The following is a 16,372-nucleotide window of genomic DNA, read 5'->3' on the forward strand; positions in this document are numbered from 1 at the left end:
CCCCCCCCCCCCCCACTTAGTAGGGCCTTCATGTGGATTTGGGTGGGCACCCAGCTTGGCGGCTGGGCTGAGCCGGGGTGGCCCCTGGCAGGCTGGAGCAAAGTGGGTGGGATCCGTTACCTTCCCGACTTGAGAAGTGACAAGATGAAATTGGGAGGTCGCTAACGATCCCAGTGGCATTTCCCCCCCCGTTCCTGCCTGCTCTCTGCACGTCTTAACATCTTTTCTGCCAAGTGTATGTGCTGGCCCAGCTCCAGCCCGACTCTGCTTTCCTGGGGCCCGGTACCTCACAGGGCACACAGTGCCTCCCCCCAGCTGAAAATCCTCCCTACAGCAGGAAGGAACCCTTGCCTTGCCTCAAGCCTCACGGCCTGAATTTCACTTGTGCCTCCCTTGCTCCCTAGTCCGGTGAGCCCTAGACTTGACTGGGCGTTGGCATCTCTCGGAGATTTCTTTGAACAATACCCAGGCCCACCTCCCAGCAGACATCCACGTTTCATTGGTAGAGACTGTGACCCACGCACCAGGATTTTAAAAGCCTCCCCAGATGATTCTGATGCGCAGCCCAGCTTGGGAACTATTATCTTGGACCCAAATCATGTGGTGAATTTGAGCACTGGGCTGGGGGCTGGGGGGAGGCATTGAGGACTTGCAGGGGTGACAGAGGCTGTTTGCAGCATGAACGCCCAGCTTTCCTGCAAGAGGGGCTCGCACTTGGCACCGCTGCTCCGAGGGTATGTGGGCTGTGCACGTTGGGAGTAAATCCGGTGTCCAACAGGACAGAACTTAGAAAGGGACAGGGAGCCAGTCTTCCCTTTGTTCTTTGGATGACCTAGAGTCCTCCTTAAAGAGGGTTTTCTGGAAGCTTTCTCTGCCAGCCCGGCCAGCCAGCGCAGCCATAAGAACTGTGTGCCTGGCTTCCTTGTCTTGGCTGTTCTGGTTGATTTTATTTTTTTCCCCTTCCTTGCTAACTAGCTGCCAGGTATGGAACTGGGCTGTCCCTGATCTTTTGATTTGGCTTGAAGGCAAAACCTGGGGCTATTTCCGCACAGGTAATGCTATCTGGCGTTTAGATAGCCCTTCCCCCCGGGCCAGAAACTCTCCTAACCCCTAGATGTACATTGGCTCATTTGCTTTCCACAATATCCCGATGAAGTAAGCACCATCCCCATTACTACCCCATTTTCCGGAGGGCCAAGCTGAAGCAGGGGTTAGCGACTTACCCAAGGTCACCCGGTTGTTGGTAAGTGGTCTTGCTGGGATGGAACCCAGAGAATTTAGATCCGGAGTCTCTACGCTTAAACCTTCTATTATCCTACTTTTTACTCTATAGCTAATTAACTACCTTGTGTGGGTTTATTATTATTTTTTTAAGTTGAAAAACAAAATGCCTGTGAACGTATGGGGTTTTGAGATGCTGCTTTTAATAAAAAGAGAGGAAATGGTTGCCAAGGGCAACCTCTTCTCAGCCCGGGGGCCTGCAGCTGGGGCCCCGCCCACCTAACCCATAGGGCATCCCACCTCCTGGTGAGCTCCCGATGTTTAACAGCACCCTGCTGGCTGCTGACTCACCGAGAATGCTTTCCAGGTGCAGACGTCGGCAGGTTATCCGCCCATCTTGCGCGTCTCTGGGGAAACAGACAGAAACCCATCGCACGTCTTGGAGCCAATCCTTTCAAATACCCAAGCAGAGGCTGGTGGCAAGCAGAGCCTGGTTTCCTCTGGGGTCCCCTTGCTGCCCTGCACCAGGCCTTACGGGTCTGGGTGTCAGCCTGGTTTGCACGGGCTGTTCTGACACCCGGTTCCGGGTGCTGCTGCCCCAGGCAGGGGCGTGAGCAGCGAGTGCTGTGCCCAGCCCCTAGCGGGTGAGGTCCTCACCAGCTTGTCCCCCTGCTCACTATGCTGGACACGAGCGTTAAATTTGCTCACGCTTCTTTTCATCAAAGAGGTCCCGTCCCCACCCCTCGCTTTGTGTGAAGAGGCTCACTCACGGTCGGCACAATGCCCTGTTGACGCGGGCTGTCTGGCTGACTGCGGGACTGCCCCCGCCCAAGCCAGCAGAGGCACTGGGGCCAGGCTGGGTGTGAATGCACCTCCCCACCCCGCCTTGACCACGGGATTTCCTTGCTCACTCTTTGGGGCAAAGAGTCATGTTCCTGGTGATTCCCGAATCAGATGATGAGGTAGGAATCAGTCGTTCGAGGACTTAACTGAGCACCTACTGTGTGCTGTGTGCTGTTTTGGACTGTGGGTGACATAGCAGTTACAAAATGTTCAGGGTTCCCGCCCTCATGGAACTGGTGTTCTAGTGGGAGAGACAGAGTCACCAACCTAAATGTGACCCCATACCTGGTGGCTTGGTAAGTGTTCTTAAAAGGCCGGGTAAGGGTGGAATGTCGAAGCCAGGGTGGTCAGGAAAGCGGTGGTTAGCAGAAACCAGAACAAAGTGAGGGTGTGGACGTGATGGTTCTAGGGCTGAAGTGTGTGCCAGTCCCAGAGGATGGCAAGTGCAAAGGTCCTGAGGTGGGAGCAAGACAGGTGTGTTCGAGGAGCCGTGAGGAGGCCAGCAGAGGCCAGAGCAGGGACTTGTGGGCCAAGCTGAGGCCAGAAAGTAAATTTCCATTTGGTCTTTTAAAAATGTACTTGTGACTATTTATTTCTATCTTTCAAAAGGCAGACTGAGCCCCTACAGCCCTTCAAGTTAGAGACCCAAGTCAGACTTGATTGAGAGAGATGCCATGAGGAAGGGGGTCTGTGCGGGCCTGGCCCCATGTGGGCGCCCTGCTCTCCTGCAGGACAGAGGGACAGCCAAGGCTGCTCGTGGGCCAGGAGGGCTCGCCTGTCAGCTGCACTCACCCCACAAATGCTCAAACCAGGCCCGGCGAGGGACACAGTATGAGCAAGACACACGCCATCCGTCCGTGCCGCCTGCGAGCTCCTGGGGTCAGGGCTGCCAGCTTGAGGTCGAGCAGACCCCCAATGTCCTCCCTCCCGCCTCCCAGGCCTGCCCGGCCGAGCTGTGGGGACGGAGAGGGACAGGCTGCCTGTGAGGGAGAGGGGTGTGTGCAGCAGAGACTATTAAACATGGGCAGGGCGGGGAACTAGCCCTCAGGGAGGCCACAAACAGCATTTGGGGTCTCAGGCCGCGTGTCTGAGAGAACAGCCATCACCGGGGTGCGAGAGACGTGGACAGAGCTGTGTCTGTGGCAGAGGAGGGACTCTGCCCACTGGGTCGTGGTGGCTGGGGTGACGGGCTGGGTTGATACCCACTCAGATGTGGAGATGGGGTTCTCTTGCCCCGGGCTCCACCCATAGCCAGCGGCCTGGGCTCCGTCATGCATGGCTCCTGTCACCCCATCCGGGCTCCCGGGACTGCTTCTATGTTGAATGGACTTCTGAGCGGCACGCCTGAGAATCCCCCTAAGGATGAGGTGCGGCTTCCCTGGACCCGGATTCTGGGAGGAGCCGTGTGGGCCGGGCGTAGGTGGAACCAGCGGTGGGGAGTCAGGGGTCTGTGCCCCATCCTGGGAAATCTCCCAGGGCCGCCCAGCCCTTTGAGAACACCCACGGTCACCGCCGCCTCCTGGGGGCTTGGCTGTCACGGCTCCCCATCCCCGCCAGCAGTCCTGGAGTTTCTCAGTTCTGTTTCTGGACCATGAGGGTGATACCAAGGGTCACAGAGGGAGGTAGGGATTTCGGGAATTAGTGCCCGGAGTTGGGAAGGATGGAAATACAGAAGGACAGAGGAGTGAATCCATGGATGGATGGACAAACGGACAGATGGGTGGATGAACGGACAGACAGCCTGAGGAGACAGAGGTCAGTCCCCATGGCCCCCTCGCAGGCTCATCCGTGTGCCCCTGACTAGTGAGGGTGTCTGAGCAAGCTCAGGTGGAAGAGAGCCAGGTGTGTCAGGCCAAGAAAGGGAGGTTGGGAGGAGGGACGGGAGGAAGAGCACCTTCATTCAGCCCTTGTCTGCTGAACCCTGGATGAATCGGCCTCCAGCAAAGTCTCCGGCAGCCCCACATCTCAGTGGTGCGCTCACCGGTCTGAGAAGCTCTGGCTGTAGCTTTCCTGTGGAAGGAAGACAATAGGCCCCCTCCCCCCAGGTGCTCCCCAGCAGGGAGCAAGCAGGAACCCCCTTCCTGGGAAAACCGCTTTCATTGGCTGGCAGAGCCTCGCAGGTGCCTGCACGAGCTCCCTGGGAGCTGTGCAGCCAAGTCACAGACGGGGGGGCTTAAAACGACAGACATTCCTTCTCTAGGTTCTGGAGCCAGAAGTCTGAAGTCAAGGCGTCAGGGGGGCCACACTCCCTCCAAAGGCTCTAGGGGGGACTCCATCCCGTGGGTCTATTCTAGCTTCTGGTGGTGGCTGGCAACCCTTGGTGTCCAGTCTCTGCCCCGTCCTTGTGTGGCCATCTTCCCTGCGTGTGTCCCATAGTTTCCCCACTTACAGGAACACCAGTCATTGGATTTAGGGCCCAGCCATATCCAGTAGGACCTCATATTTGCAAAGACCCTATTTCCAAATAGGTTGGGTCCTTTGGGGCGCACACAGGCCAACCTGCCAACCTCTGTCCCGCTGGCTTGGGTCTGTCTGGCCGCCTGTCGCAAGGAGCCCTGCCTCCAAGCTGATGTTGGTGTTTGCTTAGTTCTCCTGCTTTGGGTGTCAGACCTCAGGCCTGTGGAGTGTGTGCTGGGCCCGTGACACTTTGTGGCTCTCCAGGGAGTGGCCTGCTCCGTGCGAGGTCTGGGCTCCCCCCGCCGGGCCCGTTCAGCTCCACGGTGGGGCCGTGTTGGGGGAGAGCAGTGAGCCTATGGAACCCCCTCCCCACTGCCCTAGGATTTGTCCCATGGCCCCAGGCCCTATCGTAAGAAGAGTGGGAGCTCTAAGTTGTCTCCTCCTTGGATCACTTTCCTCTGGGGTGAAGGTCGAGGTCAGCAAATCCCAAATGCGCATGGAAGATAATGGAGTTTAATTCGGATAGCGACAAAAGCCACTGAAGCCACCGAAGCCACTGCCAGCCACTGAGCCCAGTGACCTGGAGAAAAGGCCATTCTAGCCATTGCGGGGGGTTGCATGTGACTGTGGCCAGGACACCTCTCGCCATGTCGGGGTGGGGGGTGTCTCCCTGGGGTTCGGTCTCTCTACAGGAGCAGCAGGGGGCTCTGGACGCCTCCTCCTGTTCCACACCCTCCATGGATGGGGCTGGTTGCTCCCTGATGGAACGGAGAGCTCATGGCCGCTGTGTGTCCCCTCGGGTTGGGCCCAGACACCGCTGGGCTGTCCCCCACATGGCACGGAGCTCTCACGATGGGGCAGTTATCTTTCTTTGCCGTCCTGTGGGCCGTGCCCTGTACCGCCGCCAGGAGGGGGCGCTCCGAAGCCCCTCTGTGTCTGTACTTCCAGCCAGAGACTGTTTATCCTCACCTTGGCGCCTCTTGGGGAAGGCCCATGAATCACTGGCCGAGGCGGGTGGGGACTCCGGATCCCGCTCCCTCTGGGGCCCGCCCTGGGCCCCCACCCCACCCCCTGCCTGCCCAGGAGACCAGAGAGCCGGCCTGCTCCCCCAGACTACAACAGGGCCCTCCCAGCTGGGTCCCTCTATCCGGGGTGCAGAGGGCAGCATCTAAGGGGCCTGGGGGGTGGTCTCAGCTCGTCTGTGCGTGGGACTAGCTCGTTCCTCCCCTGCTTCTGCTTCCCAGAGCTGCAAGGGGATCCGAACCCCCCCTAGGTCACTGGCCAGCCCCGTGGGGTAGGCCTCACAAATGGCACAGCCTTATTTTACAGGTGGCTGAGCAGCTCCCGGAGGGTTCTCTTTAGGACGGAACCAAAATCCAGGCATCGGGAGGAAAGATCTGGGGGTGGGTGAGGGTGGTGGGCTGTCTGGGGGCCGTCTTTGCTCCAGGTAGGCCCGTGGCTGGTGTAGCAGGTGCAGCGGCAGTGGGCCCCCTGGGTGTGCGAGCCCCCCTCCCCTGCCCCGCCGGCCCCCAGCCCGGTGACCTCCATCAGACTGTGACCCAGTCTTGGAGGAGCGTCTGTTCCAGGGCGGTTGGAAAGTCCTCCTTCCAGGGCCATCGGTGTGCTTTCTTGGCTGCGAGAGGCACTTCCCTTGCCCACTCTCCAGGCTGGCTGGGTTCCATGGGGCTGGCACTGCCATTTAGATGTTAAAATAACCCTGCATCCAGAAAGACTCAGCTCTGAGCTTCCGGATGGGCCGGTGGCTGCGGGGAGGCTGAGCGCTGTGCGGCCGCCGCCGTCTTCCCCCTGCTCCTGTCCCTGGAGCCCCGCAGGGCTGTCCTGGGGCCTTGGCGGTGACTTCCGGAGCTGTCTCGCCACCCAGGCCCGCTGGATGCCAGCCTGCGTCTGGATTTTCGCTGGCTTCTCATATCTCTTGCACAGCACTTCCAGTCTGGGTAGATTTTAGATGTTTTTCCACTGGGGCCCTTTGGAAAACGGTGCCCAGAGCTCCGGCTTCCCAGCCCAGCCTGTGAAGTGAGTCTTGTCTCCTCTCCTGGCAGCCAGTCAGGGAGCGAGATCCGGCCGGAATGGGGCTGCTCCCACGGGGCTCTCGGGGAGGTACCAGGAGGTCGGGCAGTTTCTTTATCCTGGGTCGACCCCAGGGGGATGGTGTCGCTCAGCTCTGCGACAGCACAGAAGGCTCTGCCCCTCAGAGCTGCCCTCCCTGCTCCCTAGCTTGGGAGTTATTCGGGGAGAGCAGGGTGGGGTGATGAAAACCAGCATCAGACTTCCTCTCTCTCTCTCCAGCTGTCCCACCCATGTGAACAGAAGAAACATCTCCAGAAACTTTAGCACCCATGCTCACATCCCCTCACGTGCCTGGATCATTCTCTGATTTCTTCTATAGCCAATGTCATGCCCTCTTGAACAAGAGGCTCCCTGGGAGGCACTGTGCCTTCTCCCACCCACACAGGATCTGGCATACAGTAGGTGTTCAGCCCACAGCAGGTGCTTAGCAAACAGTAGGTGCTCTGCAAACACATGTACACCTTTGGGGAAATGCCACTCTTTAGGTAATGCCTTTGGGAAGACAGCATTATTTTGATAAACATCAAATCATGGAGGTTTATAGGTGGGGTCAGTTGGTGTGACCCGATGAGCCATGGAGAATGCCAGAAGTGCTTAAATCTTGTCACTGTCCTCCTACCTCTCTAAATTCAGTCTCCTGAAAGTGTGTGCTTGCTTCTGGCAGTGTTGTCTCAAAGCTCACAAGGTTGTGGGGTATGCTGTTCTCCAGGGAGGACTCCCCTCCCTTGGACCGTCACGTGAAGAAGGACTCCTAACACAAGCCAGTTTTTATACGGTGCTTACTCTGTGCCCCGCACTGCCCCACGCATTTGCGGGCACTGTGACCTGTCACCCGCCTCGGAGACCAGGAGGCCGCTGGCCAGAGAGAAGGGTTGTCTGCCCCGAGTCAGCCGGCGCATGGATAGCTTCCTAGTGCTGCTGTGACAGACTGCCCCCAAGTAGCTTAAAGCAACACACACTGATTATCTCACAGTTCCAAAAGTCAGCCGTCTGAAAGGGGTCTTATAGGCTAAAAATCAAGGGTTTTGGCAAGGCTGTGTTCCTTTCTGGAGGGTCAAGGGGAGAATCGTTCCTTGTCTTTTTCACCTTCTAGAAGCTTCCTCCATCCCTTGGCTTGGGGCCCCTTCCCCCATCCTAAGGCTCCAGCACAGCATCTTCAGTCTGACCCCAACCCCGTGCCTCCCTCGGATAAGGATGCCTGCGATCACGCCAGGCCACCGGCTAGCCCAGGTTCCCCTCTGCATCTCAAGATCCCTAACCTAACCACCTCACAGTCCCGGGGATTAGGGTGCGCTCATCTTTGGGACATTATTCCCCCTGCCGCGCCCAGGAAGGGGACAGCCGTTGGCCCTTTGTGGGTCACTCACTCTGTAAATGCCAGCGAAACATGGGGCCACCTTGAGGACAGCTACTGGGGACTTTGGGGGACCTCCTCCTCCTCCCAGCCTTGTATGCTTTCTCCCTGTGGCCCTTGGCTCTTGTTCTGGGGACCCTGTGGCTGGGGAGGCGCTGCGGGGGATCCTGTCCATAGGCTGACCCCAGACAGGCTTGGGCCCGGCCCCGGGTAACGAGTCAGTGGGGGCTTCTATGCACGTGAGAGTTCTCGCCTCTCAACCACGCAGGCGCTGTGAGGTGCCTGGGCCTGGGTTAGACAGCCCATCAAGTCCTGAACCTTACGGAGCTCCTTGTCTGGGGGTGAGAGACACACGTAGGGGTGGCAGCCCTGGACCAGGTGAGAAGGAACCAGAAGGACGTTCCCGGTGCAGGAAGCAGCATGAGCTGTGGCACAGAGTCAGCGGACGTGTGGCCGAGGGCGTGAGGGACACGTGGGCAGAGGCCAGTCCCACGTGTGTGAGAGGCAGCCGAGGAGTGGGAGTCGAGGGTACGGACCCTGGAACCCCAGGGTTCGAATCCTAGTCCTGCCTCTTCCTAGCTGTGTGGCCTCAAGCAAATTCTTGGTCACTCTGGGCCTCTGTTTCAGCATCTGTAACACGGGGATGCTGGTAGCAGCTGTCCTGCGGTCGGATAAGTGACCGTGCCCGGGGCAGTGCCTGTGCCGCTAGCTCAGAACGCCGGCTGCTGGGATTAATCCTCACCTAGGCGAGCCCCGGGAGGAGCTGGGCGGGGAGGGGCGGTACGGAACTCTCAGGTCGGTCGGCAGGCAGGGCTTGGTCTGAGCCTGCGATTCCTCCTCTTGTCCGATCCAGGGGGTGGGGGCTGGCCTCGATGCTGAGCCCTCGCGCGCGCGTGCCTATCAGGACCCTCCACAAAATGGGTAAAACGAGAACGTCCAAGGGAGCAGCTTCCTGCGATAGCGGGAATGTTCTAGATCTGCACTGGCGGTCCTGGAACCGCGACTTCACGCGGCTGCTGAGCCCTTGAAGTGCCGCGTGGAATCTGTCGTTTGTTTAGTGGTAATCCGGTTACACCGCAATCACCCCAGGCATCCGGTGGCTACCGGCCGGGACAGGGCAGCCCGAGAGCAGTGTCCCCCGTGCGTGGGGATTGCGGGACAGGCGTGGAGAAACTTCCCCGAAATGGTAAGGTGTAGGAGCGTGATTCACAGGTGAGCCCAGACTTCGGGGACAGGCCTGTCTACGGCGGGGCTGAGATGGTGCTGAAGGAGAAAGGAAGCTGAGTCGGTTCCAAAGACGAAGCACGTAGGAAGTGTAGGCGGCAGGTGGCCCCACAGGGGCTGTGGAGTGGGCAGTGACGGAGGGGCTTCTGGGGAGCTCGGCGTCGTCTGTCTCCCACGGCCTGGCGGGCCTCAGCAGGTGGAGCAGGGGAGGCAGGGCTGGGGTCAGGGTGCTGTCTGGGGCTGAGGTGACCCCTCAGGGGCCTGATAGGGTGGGGTTCCGGACACGTTAAAGTGCAGGCCCTATGGCCTGTGGGGCCAGAGTTAGGGACTCTTCACCCTTAGATCACATCTCAAGGGGCACTTCCACAGGGGAGCCCTCCTGGATTTCCTGATGATCCCTTGCCACACACCCCCCGCCCCCGCCAACCCCGGGGATTACAGCCGTCACCACGGTTGGAACTCTGGTCTGCTTGAGGGGTCATCTGAAGGCTAGTGGAGGATTCAGGCAGCCAGCTCCGAGGAGCAAGGAGGCCATCTCCTCTGTTCACCGTGGCAACCACAGTGTGGATCCCAGTAGGGCACACGGGCTCAGTGAATGAACGGAACGAAAGGCCCAGCGCCATGTCCGCTGAGCTCACCGAGCACTCGCTGTGGGCACATGGAGTTACAGCGGAGGCAGGCTGGTGGGTGGCCCAGCGCGGGACACCTGCTGTATGAGCACGGGCTAGGCACGTGAGGTGACGCCGCGTCACAGACATCCCCGGATGGCAGTGCTGTTGTACCGGAAGCAGAGGTTTCCTTCTGGCTCGCACTCCGCGTTCGTCATGGGCTGACCATGACGTTGAGACCCGGGCCATCTGCCTTTCAGAGGAACTGAGGGTGTCAGGCTGGCGAAGAGGCCGCCGTCTTGAACGTCACCCCAGAAGGAAAGGTTAGCGATGCGGGACCTCACCCTGGCATGAGACCCTGAGCCCAGAGGTGACACGTGTCACCGGCGCTTGCCACGTGCCCCTCCCCCTCGGCGCTCCCCCACAGCGGGGCCGGAAGTGTCGTCCCCCCAACACGAGTGGAAGGCAGAGAGCAGGTGCTCGTGGCTGGTGGGCTGGTAGTAGTAACGAGCCCCACTGGCCACGCTGGAGGTGACCCAGGAGGCAGGGCTGACGGCTGGTCTCAGAAGGAGCGGCTCCTGGTCCTTTCCTGGGTCAGGTGTCAGCCTGAGGACGTTCGCGCTGCTGTGTCCCCTTCCTCCCGGGGACGGGGCACAGACACAGGCTTCGGGGGGGCTCTCCGCCCTCAGCCACGGGCGACTCCAGGCAAGGTCAGGAGCAAAGGTTTGAGCCTCTCACAGAGCTCCCGACTGCCCACGTCAGCACGGGGGCATCTTGGGGGCCTTGAGCTCGGGGTCCCAGCTCTGGGCCGGCTCCCAGGGTGTAGTGTGGGCTGGGGGTTGCGGGGAGAGGCCATTACCACGTCCCCACATTGAGGTGTCTGGGAACTGGGGGGCAGGCTGGTGGGTGGGGAGCCGAGGGCCCAGGTGGGTGCGCTGGGGTGGGCTTCTTGATGGACCCCACGAAGCAGGCTTCCAGACCAAGCCAGGGCTGGAAGGATGTGCGGCAGCCCTCTTGTGCCCAGTGGGGAGCTGGGGCCACAGGGCCGAAGGGCTGTGTAACCCCGTGTCTGTGGCTCTCCCTACAGCCCCCTGGCCTCCCCCCGAATTCCCCAGCGCTTGAGATGAGGCCCCGGATGCTGCCTGTGTTCTTTGGGGAGACCATTGAGGTGCACCCAGAGCCCACGCACGAGATCCGGTGAGTGGGTCTGCTGGGGGGGTGGGGGTGCGGCCGGCGCTGGTCCCGACCCCCCATGGGGAAGGGGGGCCAGGCTGTGGGCCCAGTAGGCTCCCCGCGTTCGGGGCAGCCCTCTGGGGGCTGCTCCCTGAGGAGGCAAGACCGTGTCTGTGCCAGCGGTGACCTGATTCTAAGAGACGCTGACCTGAGGGGACTTTCTCTGTCTCCCTCCCGTGCTCCGGGTCTGCACCTGGCCATGTCCCCACTGCCCTTCTCCCCAAATCTGGCTGATTTTATTTTAATCCAGCCTTCCAGAAGGTGTGCACAATGGTCAGCACACACACACCCTATAGCTCCCTCCCTCCAGTCCCGCCAGACGTGCCGGGATCCGTGACCCAGCCCCACACAGGCAGTAGGGGACCCCCTTTCTGCCCAGCGTTTGGTAGCGGTCACGTGAACACAGAGCTGGGACTGTCGTGTCTCCTTTTTCTACTGAGGCGTCCTTGGCCGCAGGCGCAGTGGGGCCCCTCCCGCGTGCGGGTCATCTTAGGTGCATCTGGATTTCTGGGTGAAGATGACCCCGCAGGAGGTTTCCTGCATTGGTTTGCCCTCCAGGGAGGGCTTCTGGGGATCAGGATTCCAGAAGGTGGAGTCCAGGGGCCACAGGTCCTGCCCGCATAGCCACAGGACCCCCGGGACAGAGCTGTCCACGTCAGCCTGGGCCTGTCACGGAGACCCACTGCCTCCTGCCCCCCAGCTCTGGACGTGGTCCCAGGAGACAGACGGCTCTGCTTTACACTTCGTTCTTCCCAGAGAGCCCCCGTTAGTTAAATGTGACGGAGACGACCAGCCGCCCCCACGCGGGTGGAGGAGAGCCACCTCGACTCCCTCTGACTCCCTTCACGAACCAACCATCTGTGGGGCTGCGATGGGGGGCGAGGCTGGTACAGTCTCCACCCTCCCGGAGCTTTGGCTGGCCGTTTGGTTTTCTGGAGTTCTGGAAGCAGAGCAGCAGGGAGCAGCTGCTCGCTCGTATGGGCGTCACGCCCCTAGGGGTGCTGAAGCTACTTTTGGGGAGACCTCAAGCTTAGGGAGGAGCGTCAGGGAGAGCACAAGGAGGCCCGTGTGCCCGATAAAAAGATTAACCGGCTCTTTACATGTTGCCCTTTTCGCCTGGACATCGGCACACTCGCTCTCTCCTACGTAAATGAATCTTTTTTCTGAACCACTGGAGAGAGGCCGTTGGTGGCATCCCGACCTTCAGCCCCTAATACTCTAGCGCCCTTCCTGACAGCAGGGACATCCTCTCACGTAATGACACCACCACCCGCATCCCTGCGGCACAGATTTCGTCCCTTGTCCCCCATGCCCTTTCACGGCAGATTCTTAGCCCAACTCATGAGCCAGCCCGAGTCACGGGTCGCACTGAGTCCTACGTCTTTAGTGTCCTGCAAGCGGGCAACTCCCTCTGCCCTTTGACCCTGACTTTTTGGAAGAGCCCAGGCCATTGTGTTCAGTGGTGCGGGGGGCCCTTCCCACGTTCACGGACACCCCCCCAGACGGCGCGGGTGGGCAGCGGGGGGCCCCATCCTGGGCTCACCCTGCCTCCCCCCCCGCCCTCCCCAGCTGCAACTCGGAGGTCAAGTATGCCTCGGAGAAGCACTTCCGGGACAATGTCTTCTATGCGCCCGTGCCCACGGTCACGGCCTACAGCGAGACGATCGTGGCGGCGCCCAACTGCACGTGGCGCAACTACCGCAGCCAGCTGACCCTGGAGCCTCGGCCCCGCGCCCTGCGCTTCCGCAGCACCACCATCATCTTCCCCAAGCACGCCAGGAGCACCTTCCGGACCACCCTGCACTGCAGCCTGGGCCGGCCCCGCCGCTGGTTCACCTCCAGCGTGCAGCTCCAGCTGTGCGAGCACCCCCGCCTCCCGGGGCCCGTGGCGCTCTGACGGGGCGGGACCGACCCCCCCCACCAGGGACCTTGGACAGGGGGGCCCGAGGACGGACTCCGTGGCTCAGCCTGGAGCCGGGGCGGGAGGGCGGTGGGGGAGGCCCGTTCCAGTGTGGCGCACTCCATAAACACATCTGTTTTATTAGCACGTAAACGGGCGAGGCGGCGCGGGCCCGGCCCCCTGAAGATGTGGGAGGTGGCGGCCCACCCCAGGGTCCTGGCGGGGGAGAGGAAGGCGAGCGTCTGTGGCGCACCCTTGGAGCCCAGAGCAGCCTTGGCCCGAGGGCCGCTGCAGCTCCTCGAGACCCCAGCCACCCTGTCTGTCCAGGGCTGGTGGCCTGGCTCCCAGGCCCTGTGCCAGGGAAGAGGGTGCCATCCAGACACCCACACCCCTGGGAAGAGGTGTCTCCAAAGTGGGCCCTTCACCTGCGTGCAGCTCGGCTGGAGGCCCAGGCTGAGCGACCCCTGGTGGCCGTTGAGCTGGGAGGTTGGGCACAGGCCAGCGGCAGAAGCCAAGGCTTGTGCTGGTAAAGACCTTGCCCGGGCAGTTCCGTGTCCTGTGCCCCAGGGACGACGATTTGGGGCACAGTCCGCCTAAGTGGAGGCCTCTGAGCTCTGCGGCCGGACCCTCGCCCCAGGGCATCTCTGCTAACCTCTGTCCGTGCAACCCCAGCAGAAGCAGGACTCACCCCGGAGCCTTCGCGCCAGGTGCCAAGGGGAGGCATCAAAGCTCTCGGAACGTCCGTCGTCACCTGTGCAAGGAGGGTCCCCGCTCAGCTGTCGGCTTAGAGACAGACCATGTGGTGCTGCCACACGGGCCGCAGGGCTCCCCTTGCGTCTGATGCCAGGACAAGCCAGGGGCCACGGGCTGGTGCCGCCCCGGACTGGTGCCCTAAGAGCCCCCAGTGCGGCCTGAACGGACCCAGCAGGTAGGGGGCTGCCCCGCCGCTCCCTTCGTCATCCCCCACGACGGGGCGGGATAGAAAGGCTCTGGGACTTTAGCCCCACGTGGGGCAGGAGAAGCAACTGCGAGCTCACGCCCAAGAGAGGCAAAGTGCCTGATATATTTTTATAAAGCTGCACAGACAGTGCGTGTTCGCCACGGTCCGGTTAACAAAGAAATAACTTAAGAATTTGAGTATCTTAATAAAATGTGCAAACCCGAAGAGGCTCCCTCCTCTGTTTCTGAGCCCCTCAGATGCCACGGGGCAGGGGGCAGGTTTTCACAGGCCCCTGTACTCCATGGCCACCCCCTCTTCTCCCCACCCAGGCTTGGCTTCGGGGAACCCTGCCTCCCCTCAGCCTCTCTGCTCACAGGGAACAGGGAGGTGCTCCGAGGGCTCAGAACCCTGTGCCCCACCCCCTTAGCCTCAGTGGGCACGGCTTCACCAAGAGCTGGTGAATAAATGCAGAGACCCAGGCCCCACCATGGGACTTGGGTGTGGGGGTGGTTCCAAGGGGTCCTGGGAATCTGCATTTTTGGCACCCAACTGCTTTGTGACCCGCATCTCAGCCCCCTGCACTGATAGCCCCCCACCTCCTCCCCAGAGAAGGGCCCCAGCTGCCTCTGCAGAAGTCATCCCAACCCCTGGGGCTCCAGGTTGTGCTAATAGGGAGACACTCGGCAGCCACAGGACAGTGTCCTCTGCGAATTGCCAAGTCAGACTAGAACTTGCTGCCCTGGGCCTCTGAAGTTGGTGGGCCGAGCAAGTGGGGTGTCTTTTGACATAGAGGCTTTTTGCAGGGGACAGACCCCTCCTTCGAGGGGGTGGGTCGGAGTACAATGGGCAGGGTCACTTGTGGCCTCCTGATGCCGAGCCCTGAGCCTGTCGGTGTGTAAGACGACGGTAACGGTAAAGCCGCCCTAGCTGACTCACACAGCACCCGGGGTGCCCCAGACGCCAAATGAACCATCCCGTGTGGCTTCACTCCGTTCAGCCATACCTGCTGAGATGGGCACTCCTGTGTCTCCATTTTACAGAGGAGTAAGGCACAGAGAGGTTAAGTAACTTGCCTAAGGTCACACAGCGAGTGGGAGGCAGGGCCAGAACCTTAGCCACTTGGCTGCCTGCCTTTAATGGGGGATGGTCTCTAGCAGGGTAGGGCCAGGGGTGAAATCCAGGAGGGGCAAGGACAGGCTTCCATCACTGTGAGGAAGACTCCCGAGGCCTCTGCGGGCTGCGTGGACAAGAGGGCACCGACACAGCTTTAGGGACCCTGAGAACTCAGCCCGTTTAGAGATGGGAGTCTGTGTGGACGTGCGTGCTGGGGTCCCATCGTTTGTACCCAATCAACCCAACTGCACAAGCTCCATTTCAACCACGACCTCGATCTCCTACCACTTGAAGGAAGAATGGGTTGGGCTTCTGGACCTGTGCAGTTACGGTGCCAATGACCCAGCGAGCCTGGAGGTGCCCCTGGGGTTGCCCTTCAAGAAGGAACTTCTGAGGCGCGCAGGGAGCCGACACCCTCCAGCTGCAGCTTTCCAGCCCCGGCCTGGGACCCCCAGCAGAGTCCTTACCCTCGGGGGACTGAGACGACGCCTCTCCCTTCCCTTTCCCGGGGTCACCTCCATCCCGCGTCTCCCAAACGGCCTCAGAGAGCACAGCAAGTTGGAGTCTCCAACTGCTCCCTGTCTCCAGGGGGCTCCGTGAGGCCCAACCTGGGAGGAGGAGAAAGTGGGGAGCAAGGGCAGCTGCCCAGAAGGCCCCCAAGTGCACCCCGGGTTTCCTGGGAACCCAGAAGACCCAGAGGCCAGGCAGAGGCGACGCCAGCTTCATCTAGATCCTTGGGATTTCCACCCCAAAACAGACCCGAGCACAGTGCCCCCTGCTGCCCGGGCTCAGGAAGGCCCTTCCACCTCCCCCGCCCTCCACACACCCGGGATCTAGAGGCACTAGGAAGCCCCCGGAGGGGCAGATGTCACTCACGCAGTCCCTGGGGAGCAGGAGACCACACTAGGGACGGGCCGGTGGCTGGAAAAAGAGCATGTCGCTTAACGTCTCTAAGCATCTGCCAGATGGGCACACGCTCTCATGCCCCAGAAGGGGGAGGTGAGACTTGGCCCTTGTCGAGCCTCTACTGCAGTGGACCTGGCCCGGAGCCTTCCTGGGGGCAGGGCCTCCCCCCTCCCTGGGGTAAAGCCTCCCCCCTGGGGAAAAACCCCTCCCGTGTCTGAGGGCCAGGTCTGGCCCCAGACACCCCTCTGTTGTGATCACTCCTGCCGTCTCCGGGTTTACACCCACAAGCCTCGAATCAAACTCAGCAACCCCCCCCCCAAACAGGTGTCCCCATCCTCTGGACTCAACGCGGCCCATCCCCTCCTCCCCAGGATAGGAGTGCCAAGAGCAGCCAGCAAGGGCTCGGAGCCCTCGCTCCGTCTGCAGGCAGCCTGGCCTGTTCATCCTCGTGGGGACCCTTGGAGTTCGTGGGAGGAATCCTAATGAGGAAGCGGGACCTGGCCCGCCTGTGGAGGGGGTCTGTCACATGGCCGCCAAGCCCCCGG

At 61.1% G+C, this 16,372-nt stretch overlaps 1 protein-coding gene across 1 annotated transcript in view; it reads left to right on the top strand.

Moving 5' to 3' along the window:
* RFLNA (refilin A) overlaps positions 1-14,030 on the top strand; it is a 14,971-nt gene extending 941 nt beyond the window's left edge. Inside the window, exons 2-3 of the mRNA XM_040620025.1 lie at positions 10,823-10,932; positions 12,538-14,030. Of these exons, the coding sequence (XP_040475959.1) occupies positions 10,823-10,932; positions 12,538-12,865 (438 nt within the window). The 3' untranslated portion in view covers positions 12,866-14,030. The remainder of the gene's footprint in view (positions 1-10,822; positions 10,933-12,537) is intronic.
* The last annotated feature ends 2,342 nt before the right edge of the window (positions 14,031-16,372 follow it).

This window comes from Ursus maritimus, unplaced genomic scaffold, assembly GCF_017311325.1.
Source record: "Ursus maritimus isolate PB19 unplaced genomic scaffold, ASM1731132v1 scaffold_33, whole genome shotgun sequence".
NCBI lineage: Eukaryota > Metazoa > Chordata > Mammalia > Carnivora > Ursidae > Ursus > Ursus maritimus.